The sequence below is a fragment of the Chrysemys picta genome, chromosome 11 (genome assembly GCF_011386835.1).
Source record: "Chrysemys picta bellii isolate R12L10 chromosome 11, ASM1138683v2, whole genome shotgun sequence".
Lineage (NCBI taxonomy): Eukaryota > Metazoa > Chordata > Testudines > Emydidae > Chrysemys > Chrysemys picta.
Window position 1 is genome coordinate 29,003,532 of NC_088801.1, and position 16,300 is coordinate 29,019,831.

A 16,300-nucleotide genomic window follows, 5' to 3' on the forward strand; every position below is an offset into this window, starting at 1 on the left:
CCTGCCACATTGGCAGGTTCGGCCGATCGCGGCTCCCACTGGCCGCAGTTCGCTGTCCCAGGCCAATGGGGGAGGCAGGAAGCCACGGCCAGCACATCCCTTGGCCCGCACTGCTTCCCACAGCGGTTGCCGACCCCTGTCATAACTTCTTTCTTTCTCTCTCTTTCCCGCATTAGTGTAGTATCTGAACTTCTCACAATCTTCAAGAGCTTCCAGCATTCCTGGTTTGAATTATTATATAATATTTATATTTCAGTAGCATTCAGGCCCATGAAATACATATGAAAACCACATGAAACACCTCTGTGCCTGTGCTCATATAACTGGCAAACACAATGGCATTTCTATCCAAAAATCCAGACAGCTCTAATGTGTCTGGTATCACTTATAATATATGGAAATATGTACAAGAAAAAATTGTAAACCTTTATCTATTATAAACCTGTCATACTTTCTGAAAATAATAACTATGTATATAATTATCATTTATATATAGCGCATGAATAAAAAGTTTCAAGATTTTTGTGGTAAATTTGCATCACCTAACATTAGTATAGTATAAACCTGTTGGATAAGCATTGTATAAACCTATTGGAAAGATGAGGGATTTATAAAAAGACTTGTTTTTCCTGAGTGATTGTTTCTTTCATATTTCTGTGCTTCCGTCAGTATGTAGGTAAATGGGAATATAGTTTTGAGGTAAGTATACTAACGCTTGCAGTTCCTGTGATAAATTCTAGTTTAGTATCTCCCTCTCCTTGTAGTAGTGTAGTACAAAAGTGACCTTTACTTAGTATCTTTCAGTAGACTGTATTTCAAGATGATAGATCTTAACTTTTTCAGTTACTCAGTGTGCAGTACCTATATGTGTAAATGTTTTATGTGGAATGCATTAGTTTTTAGAGAGACTGATAACTCGGGTACATCTTCAAAATCTGTTGTTGATGGAAGATGTACACACAAGTTCCTGTATATGGAGTCAAATTGTTCTCTCACATAAGCATCCAGGGCACCTAGTAGAATTTAGTCAGAGAACAGAATTTGGTTGATTATTGGAACATGAGGAGTAGATTTATATATCAAGTCTGCTTCTCTCCAATCAAATGCAGTAATTCTGTCCTTTGGAAACCATAACTGACTTTGCTAAACAAAACCCCAGTTAGGGCTTGATGCCTATAGAAGTCAGTAGCAAAGCTTGCATTGCAAGAGCAAGCACATGCTGTTCTAAAACAATACATTTCCCACACAATACAACATAAAGAGTGATAGTGGAGAAATATAGAAGCATATCTTTCCAATTAATTTGAGCAACTATTCTTATATTGACTGAGTAGTCTGATAAGCCTTTGCAATCATGACTGACTTAACATGCAGTGATGTGTCATTAACTTCACATTTACCAGTGTGCATCATTTAAAAAAATATATAGCTTTTGCTGATCTGACACTTTTTGTAAACTTATGGGGTCCATAAACTGCAATCAATGAAGCCATACTAACTTATACCAGCTTGAGGATCTGGCCCATAAATCAGATCTTTCAGTAAATTGCAATCTGATTACAATTGATCTGAAAGGACCCGTGCATTTTTTGAAAGGAAAGAAAACCCAGATTTTGCACGTCCTTCTTATATTTTTAAAAGGACACATTTAACTGAAAGGAAAACAATAGGAGAAGACACTCGTCTGGCATAAGTTAACATAGCTCTTTTGAAGACACTGGAGCTATGCTGATTTATACCAGCAGGGCCGGCTCCAGGGTTTTTGCCGCCCCAAGCAGAAAAAAAAAAAAGCCACGATCGCGATTTGCTCTACCGCCGCCGCTTCAGTTTTCAGCGACAATTCTGCGGTTGGTCCTTCGCTCCAAGAGGGACTCAGGGATCCGCCACCAAATTGCCGCTGAAGAGCCGGACATGCTGCCCCTCTCCGTTGGCTGCCCCAAGCAACTGCTTGCTGGGCTGGTGCCTGGAACCGGCCCTGTACACCAGCTGCCAGCTCTGACCCTGCTTGTCTGAGAAAATCAAATACATTGGTCTGTCCATTAAAATAATGCATCACTGTATATGTACTTCCTGTTGAATCTGCTAAATATATAGTATGTACATATGAACATGCAATACATTGAGATTATTAAATCTTTTCATTAATTTGTCTATGTAACACTGCTTTTCCTTTAATAGAGAAGTAGACAGATGAGAGGGATATGAACATGAAGCAATGATACATAATAAACAAAAATTGATGTTCAGTCTGGTTCCTCAAAGTGACATTATAAGGACATTTGTTCTTGAATTTTCTTTGTGGCCTCCTCGTGTTTTATTTTTTTACTTTGGAAGAACAATTGGGATGGCTGCAATGAGTTATACATAAAATACTAAGTAACATTTTGTTGGGGGTTATATGAAATATAACTTCAAAGAAAGGTCTCAATCAGGACTAGCTGTAATTTCTGTGAGTACTGCGCTTTCTGTTTTTAATGATAGTACTTTCTATTAATATCAAACTAATTTTAAAAAATAACCTGCAATTACATTCCAGAGCCTATATAAAGTCTATATGTTGACTCTCCCAACATACTGTACAGATGTATACAATGTATATTGGTTCAAGACATTAAAAAGCTGCTTTACTGTATTCTACTCAATATTATTTCAAGTGACAAAAAATGTAAAGCAGCTGTTTAAACTCTTCATACACAAAACTCTATACAGGTTTCCAGCAGGCTATTGTTCTGTAGATTTAAGGTGCAACTTTTATATATTTATAGGAGCTATTCATGAACATTTTCCTCCCAGTAAAAGTTAAATTCTCTTGTTTGTTCCAAAAAAGGATACCTGTCTTCTATATAAGCTGCACAAACTTGTTCACCCATCCAACAATCTGCAACTCATAAGTTTAGGATCGCAGGATGTTCCCTCACGTGGTTCCCCTCATACCACTTGAGTTTTGAATTTTAGATTAACACAGGACAAGAAATAGAAGTGAAATTTAGTAAAAGCCACTGAGCTTTGCCTGATGGTAGTCAAAACAGAGAATCTACCTCCCCAGAGTTTATTGTGAGTCTGTGGAGGAAAGGATTGCACCTTTCCTAGACAGGAGCTGGGAGCAGTCTAGCAAACATTAGGTTGGTAGCTGAAAGCAGCAAAGCCAGTTAGCTGCTTGAGAAGGAGGCAGGGTTCTCTGAACTCTCCAGTGTGTGAACATCCTACCTCCAGCTTTGCAAAACACATCAAACCTGGACTCAGTTTGAGTGGGATCACTGTTATATTGATTAGCAAATCCCTGAAATAGGAACTCTGCTGGAAGACAGCCTCATGAGTTTGTTATAGAGGGACAACAAATGTTAGCATGAGGCAGAAGGAAATAAATATTCAGTGCATTCATTAAATAGAATAGCATCTCTATCTAGCTCCTTGTTGAGCACCACTGAAATGGTAAATTATGGGGAAATGTATATTTTTCATAATATCATGATGGAGGATCAATGCCAATGTTTACAGTAATTTAATACAAAGTACCAGATAAAGAGATTTGTACTGTGTCCTGCAAGTATTCCATAATATGCTGCCTCCTGCATTTTTATCTGGGGATGGATTTGATGCCATAATAGCTCTTTCCCATCTCAATTTACTATGATTCTGTATTGAAATATAGGGGCCAGGAATTGAAATTATGGCTGGTAGTCCAATTCTTCTCATCTAACATTTTTATGTGGAACATATGCACACATTATTCATTATAGTATTTATTATTTACATTTCAGTAGCTAACAGGGATCAATGACCCACTGTGCTAGGCACTGGATACACATGCAATAAAAAAAAATCTTTACCCCAGTCTTAACATATGATGAGACAACAGGTGGATAAAACAAACAGATGTGAGTTGGGGGAGAGAGAACAAGTGAAATAAGTGTAGTGAGCAGTGGTCTCAGCAAGCCACTTGTCCAGCACTGTCAAGTTCTATTATCTGTTCTATTATTTGCGCCTCATGGTAATTGCTCCCAGTTCACTTGTACCAAGTCCTTGCTCCTGCATGGAGCTCTGTGTGGACAGGTTCCTGAGATCAAGAAAAGTCCCATTGGAAGGGTCTACTGACCCAGAGCTTCATGAAAGATCAGATCCTAAACTTGTGATTGTGCACATTTGTGTGTGGGTTAAAACTATCCAAGTTTTAAGAATATCCTCCAGCAATAGAACAGTGCTCACAGATGCAGCTAGACTTGAGAGTATCACCTTATCATAATTTCCCTGATGTACTGTTATAGATGCATAATAGAACAGTTTACTAATTTTCTTTTATTTGTTTTTGCTGTCTTTATATTTGCTTTTACAATTTTTCTGTCACGCAGACCCACACCTTTCTTCATATAATCACCCAGTCGTGTCTGACAATAAGCAAAATAGAGGATGGCACCCATGGTCCCACTGTGGAGACTTGTAATGGTAGCCCTTTTCAAATGTGGATGCTAAGAAACTACACAAGGCTGGAAGTTTTTAGGAATATTTTTTACAGCCCCACTGATTATTTCCTTTAGCAAATTATTTGAGGTTGGTATTAAAAAAGAGTGAAAGAAATGTATTTCAGTTAAGATTTTCCCTGAATAATGCTGTCTTTCATTTTCTACTTGTTAACTCATGTCACTTCCTTTTTTGGTTTTATACTCATAAATATTCTAATATTATAGAGAGACAAAGTTGATTATTATTAGTTAAGTACAATTCTAGATGCATTAAAATATCTGGGGCCGGATCATAGTTCCACTAATTTTAATGGAGCTTTGACGATTTACACCAGCTAAGGATCCGGATTTTTTTATGGATGTATAGTTCAACATACACAGGTTCTACTAATTACAAAAAAAGTCTGTTACAGACAAATATGTTCAAAAGCTCATATTTATTTTTAAATGTTTATCAAAATGTGAGCAAAATGTGTTTCCGTTATCAAAATGGATAATTTAAGTATCCATTTGCCATTGACTGAGTCATAGGAAACCTGCTAAATGCTCCTTGCCTTACACACCAAGAGGTCCTATTGGAAGTAGTAGGGCCACTTACGTTCATTAACAGGAGCAGGATTTGGCCCTAATTTCTTACATGCATCCCTGATCCTACAAACATGCATATGCTTGCCTTTAAACGTAAGAGTAGTATCTTTGAAAGCTCTGGGTGAAGGCCTAGCAAAATTCCCATTGACTTCCATGGGGACAGGATTTCACTCTATCACACTATTCATGTGTTTAAAGTTATGTACCTTGGAGTTTGCAGAACCAGGGCCGTAGTATTTATTCACTCCGACAACACTCCCATTAAAGTATATGGGAGTGTTGCCTGATTATAGATTCCAAAATTTTATCCATTTATGTTTAAGTATCTTGTTTTAAAATATTATTTTGTCAGAATCTCGTTCCTGAGATTTAGTCTCTGGAGAAGGTTAATTTTCATTATTGCAAAAAATGAAGATTTTATAATGTACAGTGTTTGTGAGTGAGCAGAAGGCAGACTCCGGTATATGTTTCATTAACAAAATAAATGGTTCATTGCAAAAAAATGTTTTGCTATGTAATGGCTTTGCAGTAGTATACTGAGATACGTTTTTTCTCAGTATACTGTATAACAGCTAGGTAGCAAAAAAAAAATGCTGAGATTGTTTTTCTCAGTATTATATTTTAAAAATATTTCTAAATGTTAATTCACCTTTCATTTAAATAACATTTCATTGGTATCTTTTCAAATAAAATGATTCATAATAATAATTTCCTCTAAGCAGTTTGATAATACTTAACTATTTTTCCATCACTTTGATGTTTATAATTACATGCTAGAACTGCTAGGGTAAAGAGATCTTCAGTTTTTATTTTATTATGTTTGTCATAATGCATGTGAGTTGTATGCTCATCAGAACATATTTATTTACATATACTTGGTGAGTAAGAAAATACAGAGGCTTGCTCTTAAGCCTGTGAGTGTTTATATAACTAAAGCTACTTCAGTATAATCATTCTGATTCTGGACATTAAAAGGAAAATCCAGACTGGTTTGTATGTGTGGTATATTACCCAGTGTAATTGATTGTTTTCCAAACAAAGGAGCTTTTTCTGTAATAGCATTAATAATGATAGAATGGAGAAAAATGCTTTTAGGAGACAATTGAAAAGCTCAATAATATGCTAGCCTTATATGAAATTATACACTGAATAAAAAGGAACAGCTGATGAAAGCACCACTATCATTTCTAGGCTTGTTTTCATTTCTGGTTATATTAGAGAACGATAGAAGCTTAATTGATCTTAAAAACATATAAGTGAAATATTTTTAATGTTTTGAAGAGGGTTATTTAATAAACAAGCTACTTCTGTTAACATTACTAATTCTTTCCTCTTGTGATTAGTGAAAGATGGCTTATCTCCCAGCACTGAATGAGTATTAAATGGCCCTGAATGATTTAGTAAAACAGATGTAGGCTTTTCTTTGGGAATTGTATAACGGTTTGTTTTGAACTGAGGAGCAGGTCTCTGGGGAAGCTTTACTTAAAAAATAGACCCAGGAGAAATTACGCACTGCATAAAATGTTGAAATGTGACATATGTCAATCCAGCATGAACTGTAAAGTAATGTTATCTTCTGCAACAGAGTGGAGAGATGTTTGGGTAATATAATTACAGCTATTGCTCAAGTCTTAGGAGAAAATAGCATCTTAAAAATGTTTTAACAAACGGAATTGGCAAGGATATACTGAAATTTATATCCATTGTCAAGGTACTGTAATTGACAGCATGTCACTGTGTGGTTCCTGAATGCCACCTAAAGAAGGTGCAAAATCTGATACAAGTCTCTGGGTTAAAGACCATTGGCTACAACTCCATTACTGTGATTAACCAGTAAATAATCCATTATATATTAGTAACTTGCAGCTTCAATCCATGAGGTCCCTTAATCAATGTGGCCCAGCATGCCTATGAGCAACTCAGTGGCCCAGCTTCCAGAGATATCCTACTCCATACCAGAAGTGTCTTTTTTTACAGTTTTGCCCTACGGGGAGAATTACATAGCTGGTCTTCATTCCTGTACCCAATAATAGGGTCCATCCTCAGCAGTGATGTTGCCACCAAGTTTCCAGCACTTTGTGTCCCAATACAAAGCTGGATGCCTTCCCACAACATTCTCCTGATGCTGTGTCAGCTCACCTGGACCTTAACACATTGAACCTGAGTTGTGAAGTTTGCCTTTGGCCTTGGAAATATCGAGCGTCCCTAGAACTAGGCTCGGATTTCAGCAGGGCTGACTCAGCCCATCATATTTCTGAGACAAATACACTGAAAATGCAGTTTAATTTGTGAAGGTCTTTTAGATAAGACTTTAAAAACAGATTTTAACTGCTTCATGTGGACACTTAAGCTTCCATTGCATTTCTTGTATGACTAGGGGCTCTCCCCTGAGGGGCAGGGATGGGAAATTTTGGCCAACCACTCAACACACACTGTTTCTATTCTCCAGTTGGTTGGTAGTCTCCCCTCTGTGACCCAGTGTTGGTGTATGGAAAATGCTGTTTTTTGTAAAGCACTTTGGGAGTCATAAGGTTGAAAAGCCCTTTGAGAATGTAAAATATTATCGGCTGCTGGATTTTTATTAAGCAGCTTTTTCTGAGATGCTGCAGGCATCTATGAGATACATTGGTTACCATTGTAAGAGCTCTTGTACACTGATTACTGCAGAAGACAGCATACAATATACAAACTTCCAGACAGCAATTTAGATGTAGCTTTGGATGATAGTTCATTTATCCACCCCCTCATTTAAAATAAGACATAACAACTTATTCAAAGCTTTGTGTGTACTTTTCTGGGAAGAAATGGTTGAGCAGGATCATTTGTTTCCCAGGATAAGTCCTCATGGCAAATAAAAAGGTGTGTTCTTAACTCGTTGGCTAACTTGCATAAACTAACTCAGGTTAAAATAGGAGTGAAGAAACAGCAATTCAGCTTTTAACTTATGTTAGCAGCTTGAATTGAAGCCTATCGGGAAGCTGGAGGTTGAACTCAAGCTACTAATCTAAGTTAGGAGCCGAATTGCTGGGTCTTCAGTGCTGTTTTAACTTTAGTTAGCTTAATTTTGGGGGGGAGTGAGGACATATCCTCAGATTACTCTCTCATTTGGAATTGTCCACAAGTCGGAGTCACAGTAGGGCTGATTTTATTCTTAGGGAAAGGGTTTTGCATGGCCAAAGCACAGAGCAAATTCCCCATTTGATTCACAAGTACTGCGTGTTTTTTGATGTGTTGGCCACCTTCTAAAGTTACATTTAACAGGAGGAATTTGGGGCTAGATTGTGCATTTTGTGCACTTCGAGGGAGGGTCATTACATAGCAGCACTAGCTCTGGAGGCATCATATCTCAGAGGAAAAATTCCTCCTGGGCACCTTGGTTGTGCTGTATGTCAATGACTGGGATGTGGGTGGTCCAGTCTAATGGTTAGACCCAGCATCATGCCTATGGGTTACAGCTGGCATCTGAGGCCAGATTACAGAGTTGAGGATCAGAACTGGATTCCCTGGAGTGGGACGACAGGGAACAAGCAAGGACTATCACAGCCACGGGCAGATGTTTTGAGCAGTCACTGAGCTGCTGCTGGGCTCAAGAGCCAGTCTGCTGACTCTTCCAACCAATCAGGTGGTGCAGCCAATCAGGCTGCCTACTCCAGGTCAGCTGTGCTCCATAGATTGCCCAGAAACGTTCTGCGTTGCAGACTGGGTGCACTGCAGGCCCTGATTCCTGTCTGTGTGTAGGGAGGGATGTAATTTGCTATGGATCTTATCAAGCTGCAGTTTAGTCCCTCCCTCCCCCCCGTTGGGCCAGATAACTCTGCTAACCAAATCCATTCTCACTTGCTCCCTTGGGGAGCATACGGCACATGACCCCTGCACTCTCCTGATGATCCAATGCCAAGATCTTGCTAGCCTTAACATAGTGATATAAGGAAAGAATCCCTAGCCCCTGTTTCCATGTGTGGCCTCATTAGGGCTCGTCACAATCATAGAATCATAGAATATCAGGGTTGGAAGGAACCTCAGGAGGTCATCTAGTCCAACACCCTGCTCAAAGCAGGACCAATTCCCAACTAAATCATCCCAGCCAGGGCTTTGTCAAGCCGGGCCTTAAAAACCTCCAAGAAGGAGACTCCACCACCTCCCTAGGTAATGCATTCCAGTGCTTCACCACTCTCCTAGTGAAATAGTGTTTCCTAATATCCAACCTAGACCTCCCCCACTGCAACTTGAGACCATTGCTCCTTGTTCTGTCATCTGCCACCACTGAGAACAGCTGAGCTCCAGCCTCTTTGGAAACCCCCCCTCAGGTAGTTGAAAGCAGCTATCAAATCCCCCCTCATTCTTCTCTTCTGGAGACTAAACAATCCCAGTTCCCTCAGCCTCTCCTCATAAGTCATGTGCTCCAGACCCCTAATCATTTTTGTTGCCCTCCGCTGGACTCTTTCCAATTTTTCCACATCCTTCTTGTAGTGTAGGGCCCAAAACTGGACACAGTACTCCAGATGAGGCCTCACCAATGTCGAATAAAGGGGAACGATTACGTTCCTCGATCTGCTGGCAATGCCCCTACTTATACAGCCCAAAATGCCGTTAGCCTTCTTGGCAACAAGAGCACACTGTTGACTCATATCCAGCTTCCCGTCCACTGTGACCCCTAGGTCCTTTTCTGCAGAACTGCTACGTAGCCATTCGGTCCCTAGTCTATAGCAGTGCATGGGATTCTTCCGTCCTAAGTGCCTCTGAACTTGTCCTTGTTGAACCTCATCAGGTTTTTTTTGGCCCAATCCTCTAATTTGTCTAGGTCCCTCTGTATCCGATCCCTACCCTCTAGTGTATCTACCACGCCTCCCAGTTTAGTGTCATCTGCAAACTTGCTGAGAGTGCAGTCCACACCATCCTCCAGATCATTAATAAAGATATTAAAAAAAACGGCCCCAGGACCGACCCTTGGGGCACTCCGCTTGAAACCGGCTGCCAACTAGACATGGAGCCATTGATCACTACCCGTTGAGCCCTACGATCTAGCCAGCTTTCTATCCACCTTACAGTCCATTCATCCATTCATCCAGCCCATACTTCTTTAACTTGGCGGCAATAATACTGTGGGAGACCGTATCAAAAGCTTTGCTAAAGTCAAGGAATAACACATCCACTGCTTTCCCCTCAATCTATCCCTTAGCTGGTATAAGGTTGGATGACTCTAGCCTTGTTTGATTACATCACATAAGCATTTCAGAATGCTCTATACAATACCATAGAGCAAAGAGGTGGGGGAAGCCTTTACATTTATTTTCATAAACTGAAGAGAACTTCTCTGCCAGGCACTTCAGCAAACAGGGGATCTTTTACTGGAGAAGTATTGAGTTCATAATAAACACTAACCTTGAAAGGCCATTGATAATTAACAATACACGATATAATGATTGGTTTAAACTAGCGAACTCAAGCTTCTCTTGAGTAAAATCCTTCTCCCATCTACATGCTGATTTCTGGGGGAGGAGGAGGGATAGGATTCTATCCTATAATCCAGTGTTCCAATAAGTTCAGGAGCAAGGCACTTGAATAAAATTTACATTTTGAATGTGCCATTGCTGTGGGGGACAGCTGAATTGATGTTTAATCTTTTGGAAGGACAGATTAAATTTCACCTTGGGTCATATGTTTGACACTGCTGTTCTACAACATTACAGTCGGGGCTGCTACTGTACATTTTAAAATATGGATTATATAATTCTCCCACAGATGAGAAATTGAGGATGTCTTTATGTGTATGCTTGAGATAAAGGTTTACTTTTGAATGTTATCCCATCTGTGGATAGAGTACTAGGTGTTTCAGAACTGGTACCAAGTTCTTTAGTAAATACTTTACTTCTTTTGTAAAAACAGTTTCCTAATGCTTTGTTTTAGTCTCCTTTAGCTCCCCCAACAAAGGAAATATATGATCTTTAGATAGGAAGATGCTGCATATTTTAAAAAGAATGTGTACAGATTTCAAGGGAAATCTGTTTTCTTTAGGAGGTACTTTAACACAGAGCCTCCAGCACTTGGTATGCTCACTCATGTAACACACTTGAAGTGTACCTTCTTTTTCTCTTTCTCACGTGTATGTGTGTGTATAAGCAACATTGTACATATGGTGTTGATTTGATATACTATGAAGTAAGACAGTCTGTTGTAATCAGAAATCAAATGCAGATATGGGGGCCTCCCCAAATAATTTCCATCTCACTCATAGTTCTCCATTGGCACCTTCCTGTGAAGGGGTTGTGAGGGGAACATTTCCTGGACAGAATAGGCTTGGAGCCATACTGCACTTCCCTGTGACTGCTGTCATGTCAATGTTAGCTCCAGATCAACAGTGTGTGAAAGAATGCTGCCAAATCTAGTTCCCTGCCATTACCTTGAGTAACCGCCCCATAACCAAAGACCTACCGCAATCACACCAAGTCAAATCCTTGGGGGAATGCAATCTGGACAGCACCACAATCCAGAGACATTTTACCGTGGCCTGTTGAGGCACTCTGCTGGCTCTGGGGTTCTGCTTAATATTATATTAGTGCTAATCATTTTAGTGCACTATGATTGTATTATCAAATTTTTTGAGAAGAGAACTGAAAAATATTTTAAGGATTAATTTTTTGGAAACAATGGTTGACTGTTGTGTGTAAAATCCACCCTCAGTTGCACATGCTATAATCTCCACAAATGTAAAGGTGACGAATATGGAAGGGGGGGGAGCAGGACTTTGGACTGGACCTTTGGACCTTTGATTCCTTGAACCTAAACATAATTGCTTTGTAATAATATTCACTTGCACTTAATTTGAACTTTTTTTTTACACATACATCACAGTTCCTCACTCCTTAAATGGCATGGCCTTGGCATACATCTAAGAAAGGTGAGCCCATTATTTTAACAGAAATGGGAAAAGTGGCACGATCCAGGGTGTTGGTGTTCCCTGTGTCATAGAGCTGTACAAGTGTTAGCGGTTACTTGGTGGATGACGCACAGTTTGAACAGGGACATTTGCTTTAGGATGAAACACTCCTTTCTTGTGACTGCTAAAGCAGCTAGATTAAGATTTAAATTATTTAAATATTCAATTCACAACATTAATTCTTTCAACAATTATTTCATTTATTTTGTTGTTTGTTTGTTGTTACAGCGGCTCACATTGCGGCATGTCAACAGCAACCAGTGTCTCGATGAGCCATCTGAGGAGGACAAAATGGTTCCAACCATGAAGGACTGCAGTGAAAGTCGTTCCCAGCAGTGGCTGCTACGTAACATGACCTTGGGTGCCTAAAGCTAAAGAGACTTCCCATGTTCCTTCAGACCTTGCAAAGTGTCTAGGCTTTCATTCTTCACTTATTTGAATCAGAAGAAAGGATATTCCTCTTCCTTTGTTCTTGGTGAAATGAAAGGCTTTGAAGCCCTCTTAGAAGTCCAGCTATCAGAGCAAAGTCATTTGTTTTTTTGCTTGTTATGGCATGTTTGCACATGCCCCTTTGAAAGTTGTCCTTTCAAAAGAAGCACATTAGAAGCTATAAATAGCATAATATATGCTACTATCAATACAGACACACTTGGAAAAGTATTTCCAGAAAGACCTTTGAGCCTAATATCAAAAGGTTTGGGGGTTTTGTTTTCTGGTTATGTCACATAATATTGCTTGAAAGTGACAGGATGTGAAATGCCTTATGACACTAACTTACATTGTGAAAGATTATATCAGTTCTTTTATAAATGTAATGTATTTGTTCTGGCCCTCCATAGCAACATGATGAGGATATTAGTTGCTCTCTAGTGTCATTTGGCACTCAGTGAAGTATTAAACTGAAAGGGTTACTGAGCAGTAAATTTACTGTACATAACGAATGTTTCATGTTTTGTGCCAGGAACAATGAAATCGCTATACATAATAGTTCTTTATAAAAGCAGCAAAATGGAACAAATACAGTAAGAAACGGATACTATATAATAAATGAAACTTCAGCAAAAAACATTTGAATGATATTAAAGAGAGTGGGCAGCATACATGAGTAACCCAGATTAATGCAAATTGGAATTGCCCATGTATCCTCTACAATAGGAAGACAAATCACTATGGGCCTCATTTACCTGTGTGCACTTCCACTAACCCCAAATGGCTGCATGGCCGGAGAATGGAACTGGTAGCAGAATTTTGCCATCTGAGTCAAAAGTTAGGCTGAAGCTCAATCTGTAGCTTCTGGCTTTGAGCATAAATATCTCAGCAGACTGCCTAATGTATACAAGGCCATCCAAAGTTTGGAGATTCCCACAATACCTATGCACAAAGGGACAGACTATGGACGGAGTTTGAGCTCTAACTCTGAACTTTCTTGCTTTAATAGGTTTATGATAGATGCTTATTTATATTTTAAAATAATAGTTTGTCTCTTAATTTCTTTTCTCTTTTCTTTACATGGCTATTAAAAATGTGCTGCTGATCGAGCAGTAGTATCAAAGGCTTCATAGGAACTAATACCATATCAACACACACAGTAAGAGTTTGCAAAAGTGGTTTGTGTTGTTTTAATACATGTTCATAACACAGACATTTAAGCTAATCCCTCTAGCGCGTATCACCACATAATGGATCTGCTATAAAAATGCTTGGACTCTGTGCAATAGGCTTAATGTATGTCATTTGCCCAGGGGCATAAGGATCATGGGAGGTCCCAGCACAGCAGAACCAGGAATAGAGCAGCAGCCACAGAAGGGCTGGTGAGCAATATGGCAGCATCCTACCCAGGAGTAGGAGATAGATTCTATCCCAACCAACCACCCACACTTCCCCAAACACAGCCTGTTGCATTGTGTTAGGAGCGGGAAGATGAAACTGACTTCATTTTCTGTGTACTGGCTCCTTTGGTGAAAGTATATTACCAGTACCATGTATTTGCACACTATGGATTGATATTTCATGCACATTGTCTTGATATAGATCATTAAATGAATACCAAATGCATATTAAATTTGAAAAATCATTACTATGCATACACAGTAGCTGCTTTTCAAGCCCTCATATCTTGTCTTTTTTTAAGACACACAAATTGTTCACATTATAGCTTAACAGCTATCAAAACTGAACAGGGCTATAATTTTACTACATGAAAGGAACATTACAAAATCACAAACAAAATCATTTAAATGCCAAGCTTAATGCAGAACAAATTATTGCATTTTTCAATCATCGCCTTTCAAAGGCCTGTCGGCCCCTGCACACCCTTATTTCAAAATTCATGCTGATAGATCCCTTATTTGGCTACTTACCTTGATAGTGCCCCTGTAACAATAGTGGTGCTGGTGGGAACTACTAGCATGTTTAACACCATTTAGCAATGTTAGAGGAGTGCATATGGTATCTTTTTTTTTAACCTCTAATATTCTTATTGAATAATATCTCACTTATCTAATTGCAACTTGTAACGGTTGCTAAGTGCAGTTGCACTGTACATTTCTGATTGTGCAGTATTATCAACATTATTGGAAAGTAATGAGAGAATGGTACAATATCTAAGTTAATTTCAAGAGTTGAGTTTCAAATACAGATCATGAAACTGTTCGACCTTTCTTTGCTAGGCATGCAGTACTACAGTGTTTAATACCTTTTTATCTGTATAAAGTGGATCGTGGCAATGAATTTGGACTGTTATACTCCTTGATTACAGTTGATGCACCTTTATTATATCAACAACTGCACTGCTATATTATATACGAGCTGCTTGACTTAAAAAAAAAAGAAAAAAATACATGTTTGTTTTATTTTATGCTTATTGATGGATAATGACACTGAGGGCACGTCTTCACTACCCGCCGGATCGGCAGGTAGCAATTGATCTATTGGGGATCGACTTATCGCGTCTAGTGAAGACGCGATAAAATCGATCCCTGATCGCTCTGCCGTCGACTCCGGAAATCCACCGCGGCAAGAGGCGGAAGCGGAGTGGACAGCGGCGCAGCTGCTGTTGACTCGCCGCCATCCTCACAGCCAGGTAAGTCGATCTAAAATACGCAACTTCAGCTACGCTATTCACGTAGCTGAAGTTGCGTATCTTAGGTCGACCTGCCCCCCCCCGTAGTGTAGACCTAGCCTGAGTAGCATGTTTAGAGCAGAAATGTTGTTCAAAGGTTTGGCAGAATTGCATTACAGCTAGAACTTAGGCCTCATGCTGCAAACACTTACACATGTGCTTAACTTTACTCGCTGTGAGTATGCCGTTTGACTTCAGTGGGATTGAGCACTAAATTTACTCCCTTTGTAAGGAGTATAGGAACCAAATAAGCCACCAAAAAAAAAATTTAATATAAGCAACTTGGATGAGGAGAGATGTCCTGCCACTCACCAAGTGACTATTGTGTTGCTCTTGAGAGACTCCAGGGCCATCTTAAATTCTCATGCAATCTGAGTGGTGGTCTCTCAGCACAGCAATGCTATTTCATATCCTTAGTACTGAGGCTAGTATAAGGAGCATAAGACTGAGAACTTTCTGGGTTCTAATTCCAAATCCTACTATTGAATTCCTGTATGGCCTTGGCAAGTCATTTAGGCCAAAATTATGCAAAAGTGGTGTTTACTTTTGGTTGCATAAATTTGTGGTGTCCAAAGTGGGATACCCACAGATTGAGGCAGCCACAATTAAAGGACATTTTTGAAAAAATTAGGCCTTAAGCTCTGAATCTGCCTCCCCATCTGTAAAATGGAGCTAATTCTTCTTTACTTCCCAGGGTCTTGTGAGGATTAACAAATAATGTTTGTACAGTGTGTTCAAAATGTAAAGAGCTATATAAATGCTGAATATTATTATTATTACTACTAGCAGAACACTAATTCCAGTTCTCATATTTTCCAAAAGTTGCTTTCAGGGAATGAAAGCCGGACACGAGGCTAGAGCAACACGTTAAAAGCATTGAACGAAGTGGGCATTTTGAAGGGCAGGTTATTACTGTAAATAGGACAAAAGTGCTGCAGTTTCTCATTACCCCTGTACCTTCAGGAGTTACGTGGGGAGGAGGGGACTGTTGTAAAATATGAGAACAAGTTAAATTATAAGACAGATTGCGTTAATTTTGACTGGAAGAGTCGTACTGGTCTGATGTAATGTCTTATTCCTTGGAATAATTTTTTTTGTTTGATTTTTGTTTTACTACAAACTAGTATGAGTAACATATCTAAGAAAGGACAAGTACTGTATGTACTGCTAACCTACGTATTCTGAATTTTGCAC

The 16,300-nt window shown here is 39.2% G+C and overlaps 1 protein-coding gene across 3 annotated transcripts in view; it reads left to right on the forward strand.

Moving 5' to 3' along the window:
• The window catches only part of GALNT13 (polypeptide N-acetylgalactosaminyltransferase 13), a 325,828-nt gene extending 310,978 nt beyond the window's left edge, over window positions 1-14,850 (forward strand). For 2 of the 3 annotated variants that reach the window (XM_065561738.1, XM_065561739.1), the window contains exon 12: window positions 12,214-14,850. In XM_065561738.1, coding sequence (XP_065417810.1) covers window positions 12,214-12,354 — 141 coding nt within the window. In that variant the 3' untranslated portion in view covers window positions 12,355-14,850. Of the gene's footprint in view, window positions 1-4,349; window positions 4,549-12,213 lie in introns of all 3 variants that reach the window. The other variant, XM_065561742.1, reaches the window with a different exon arrangement.
• Window positions 14,851-16,300: the final 1,450 nt, after the last annotated feature.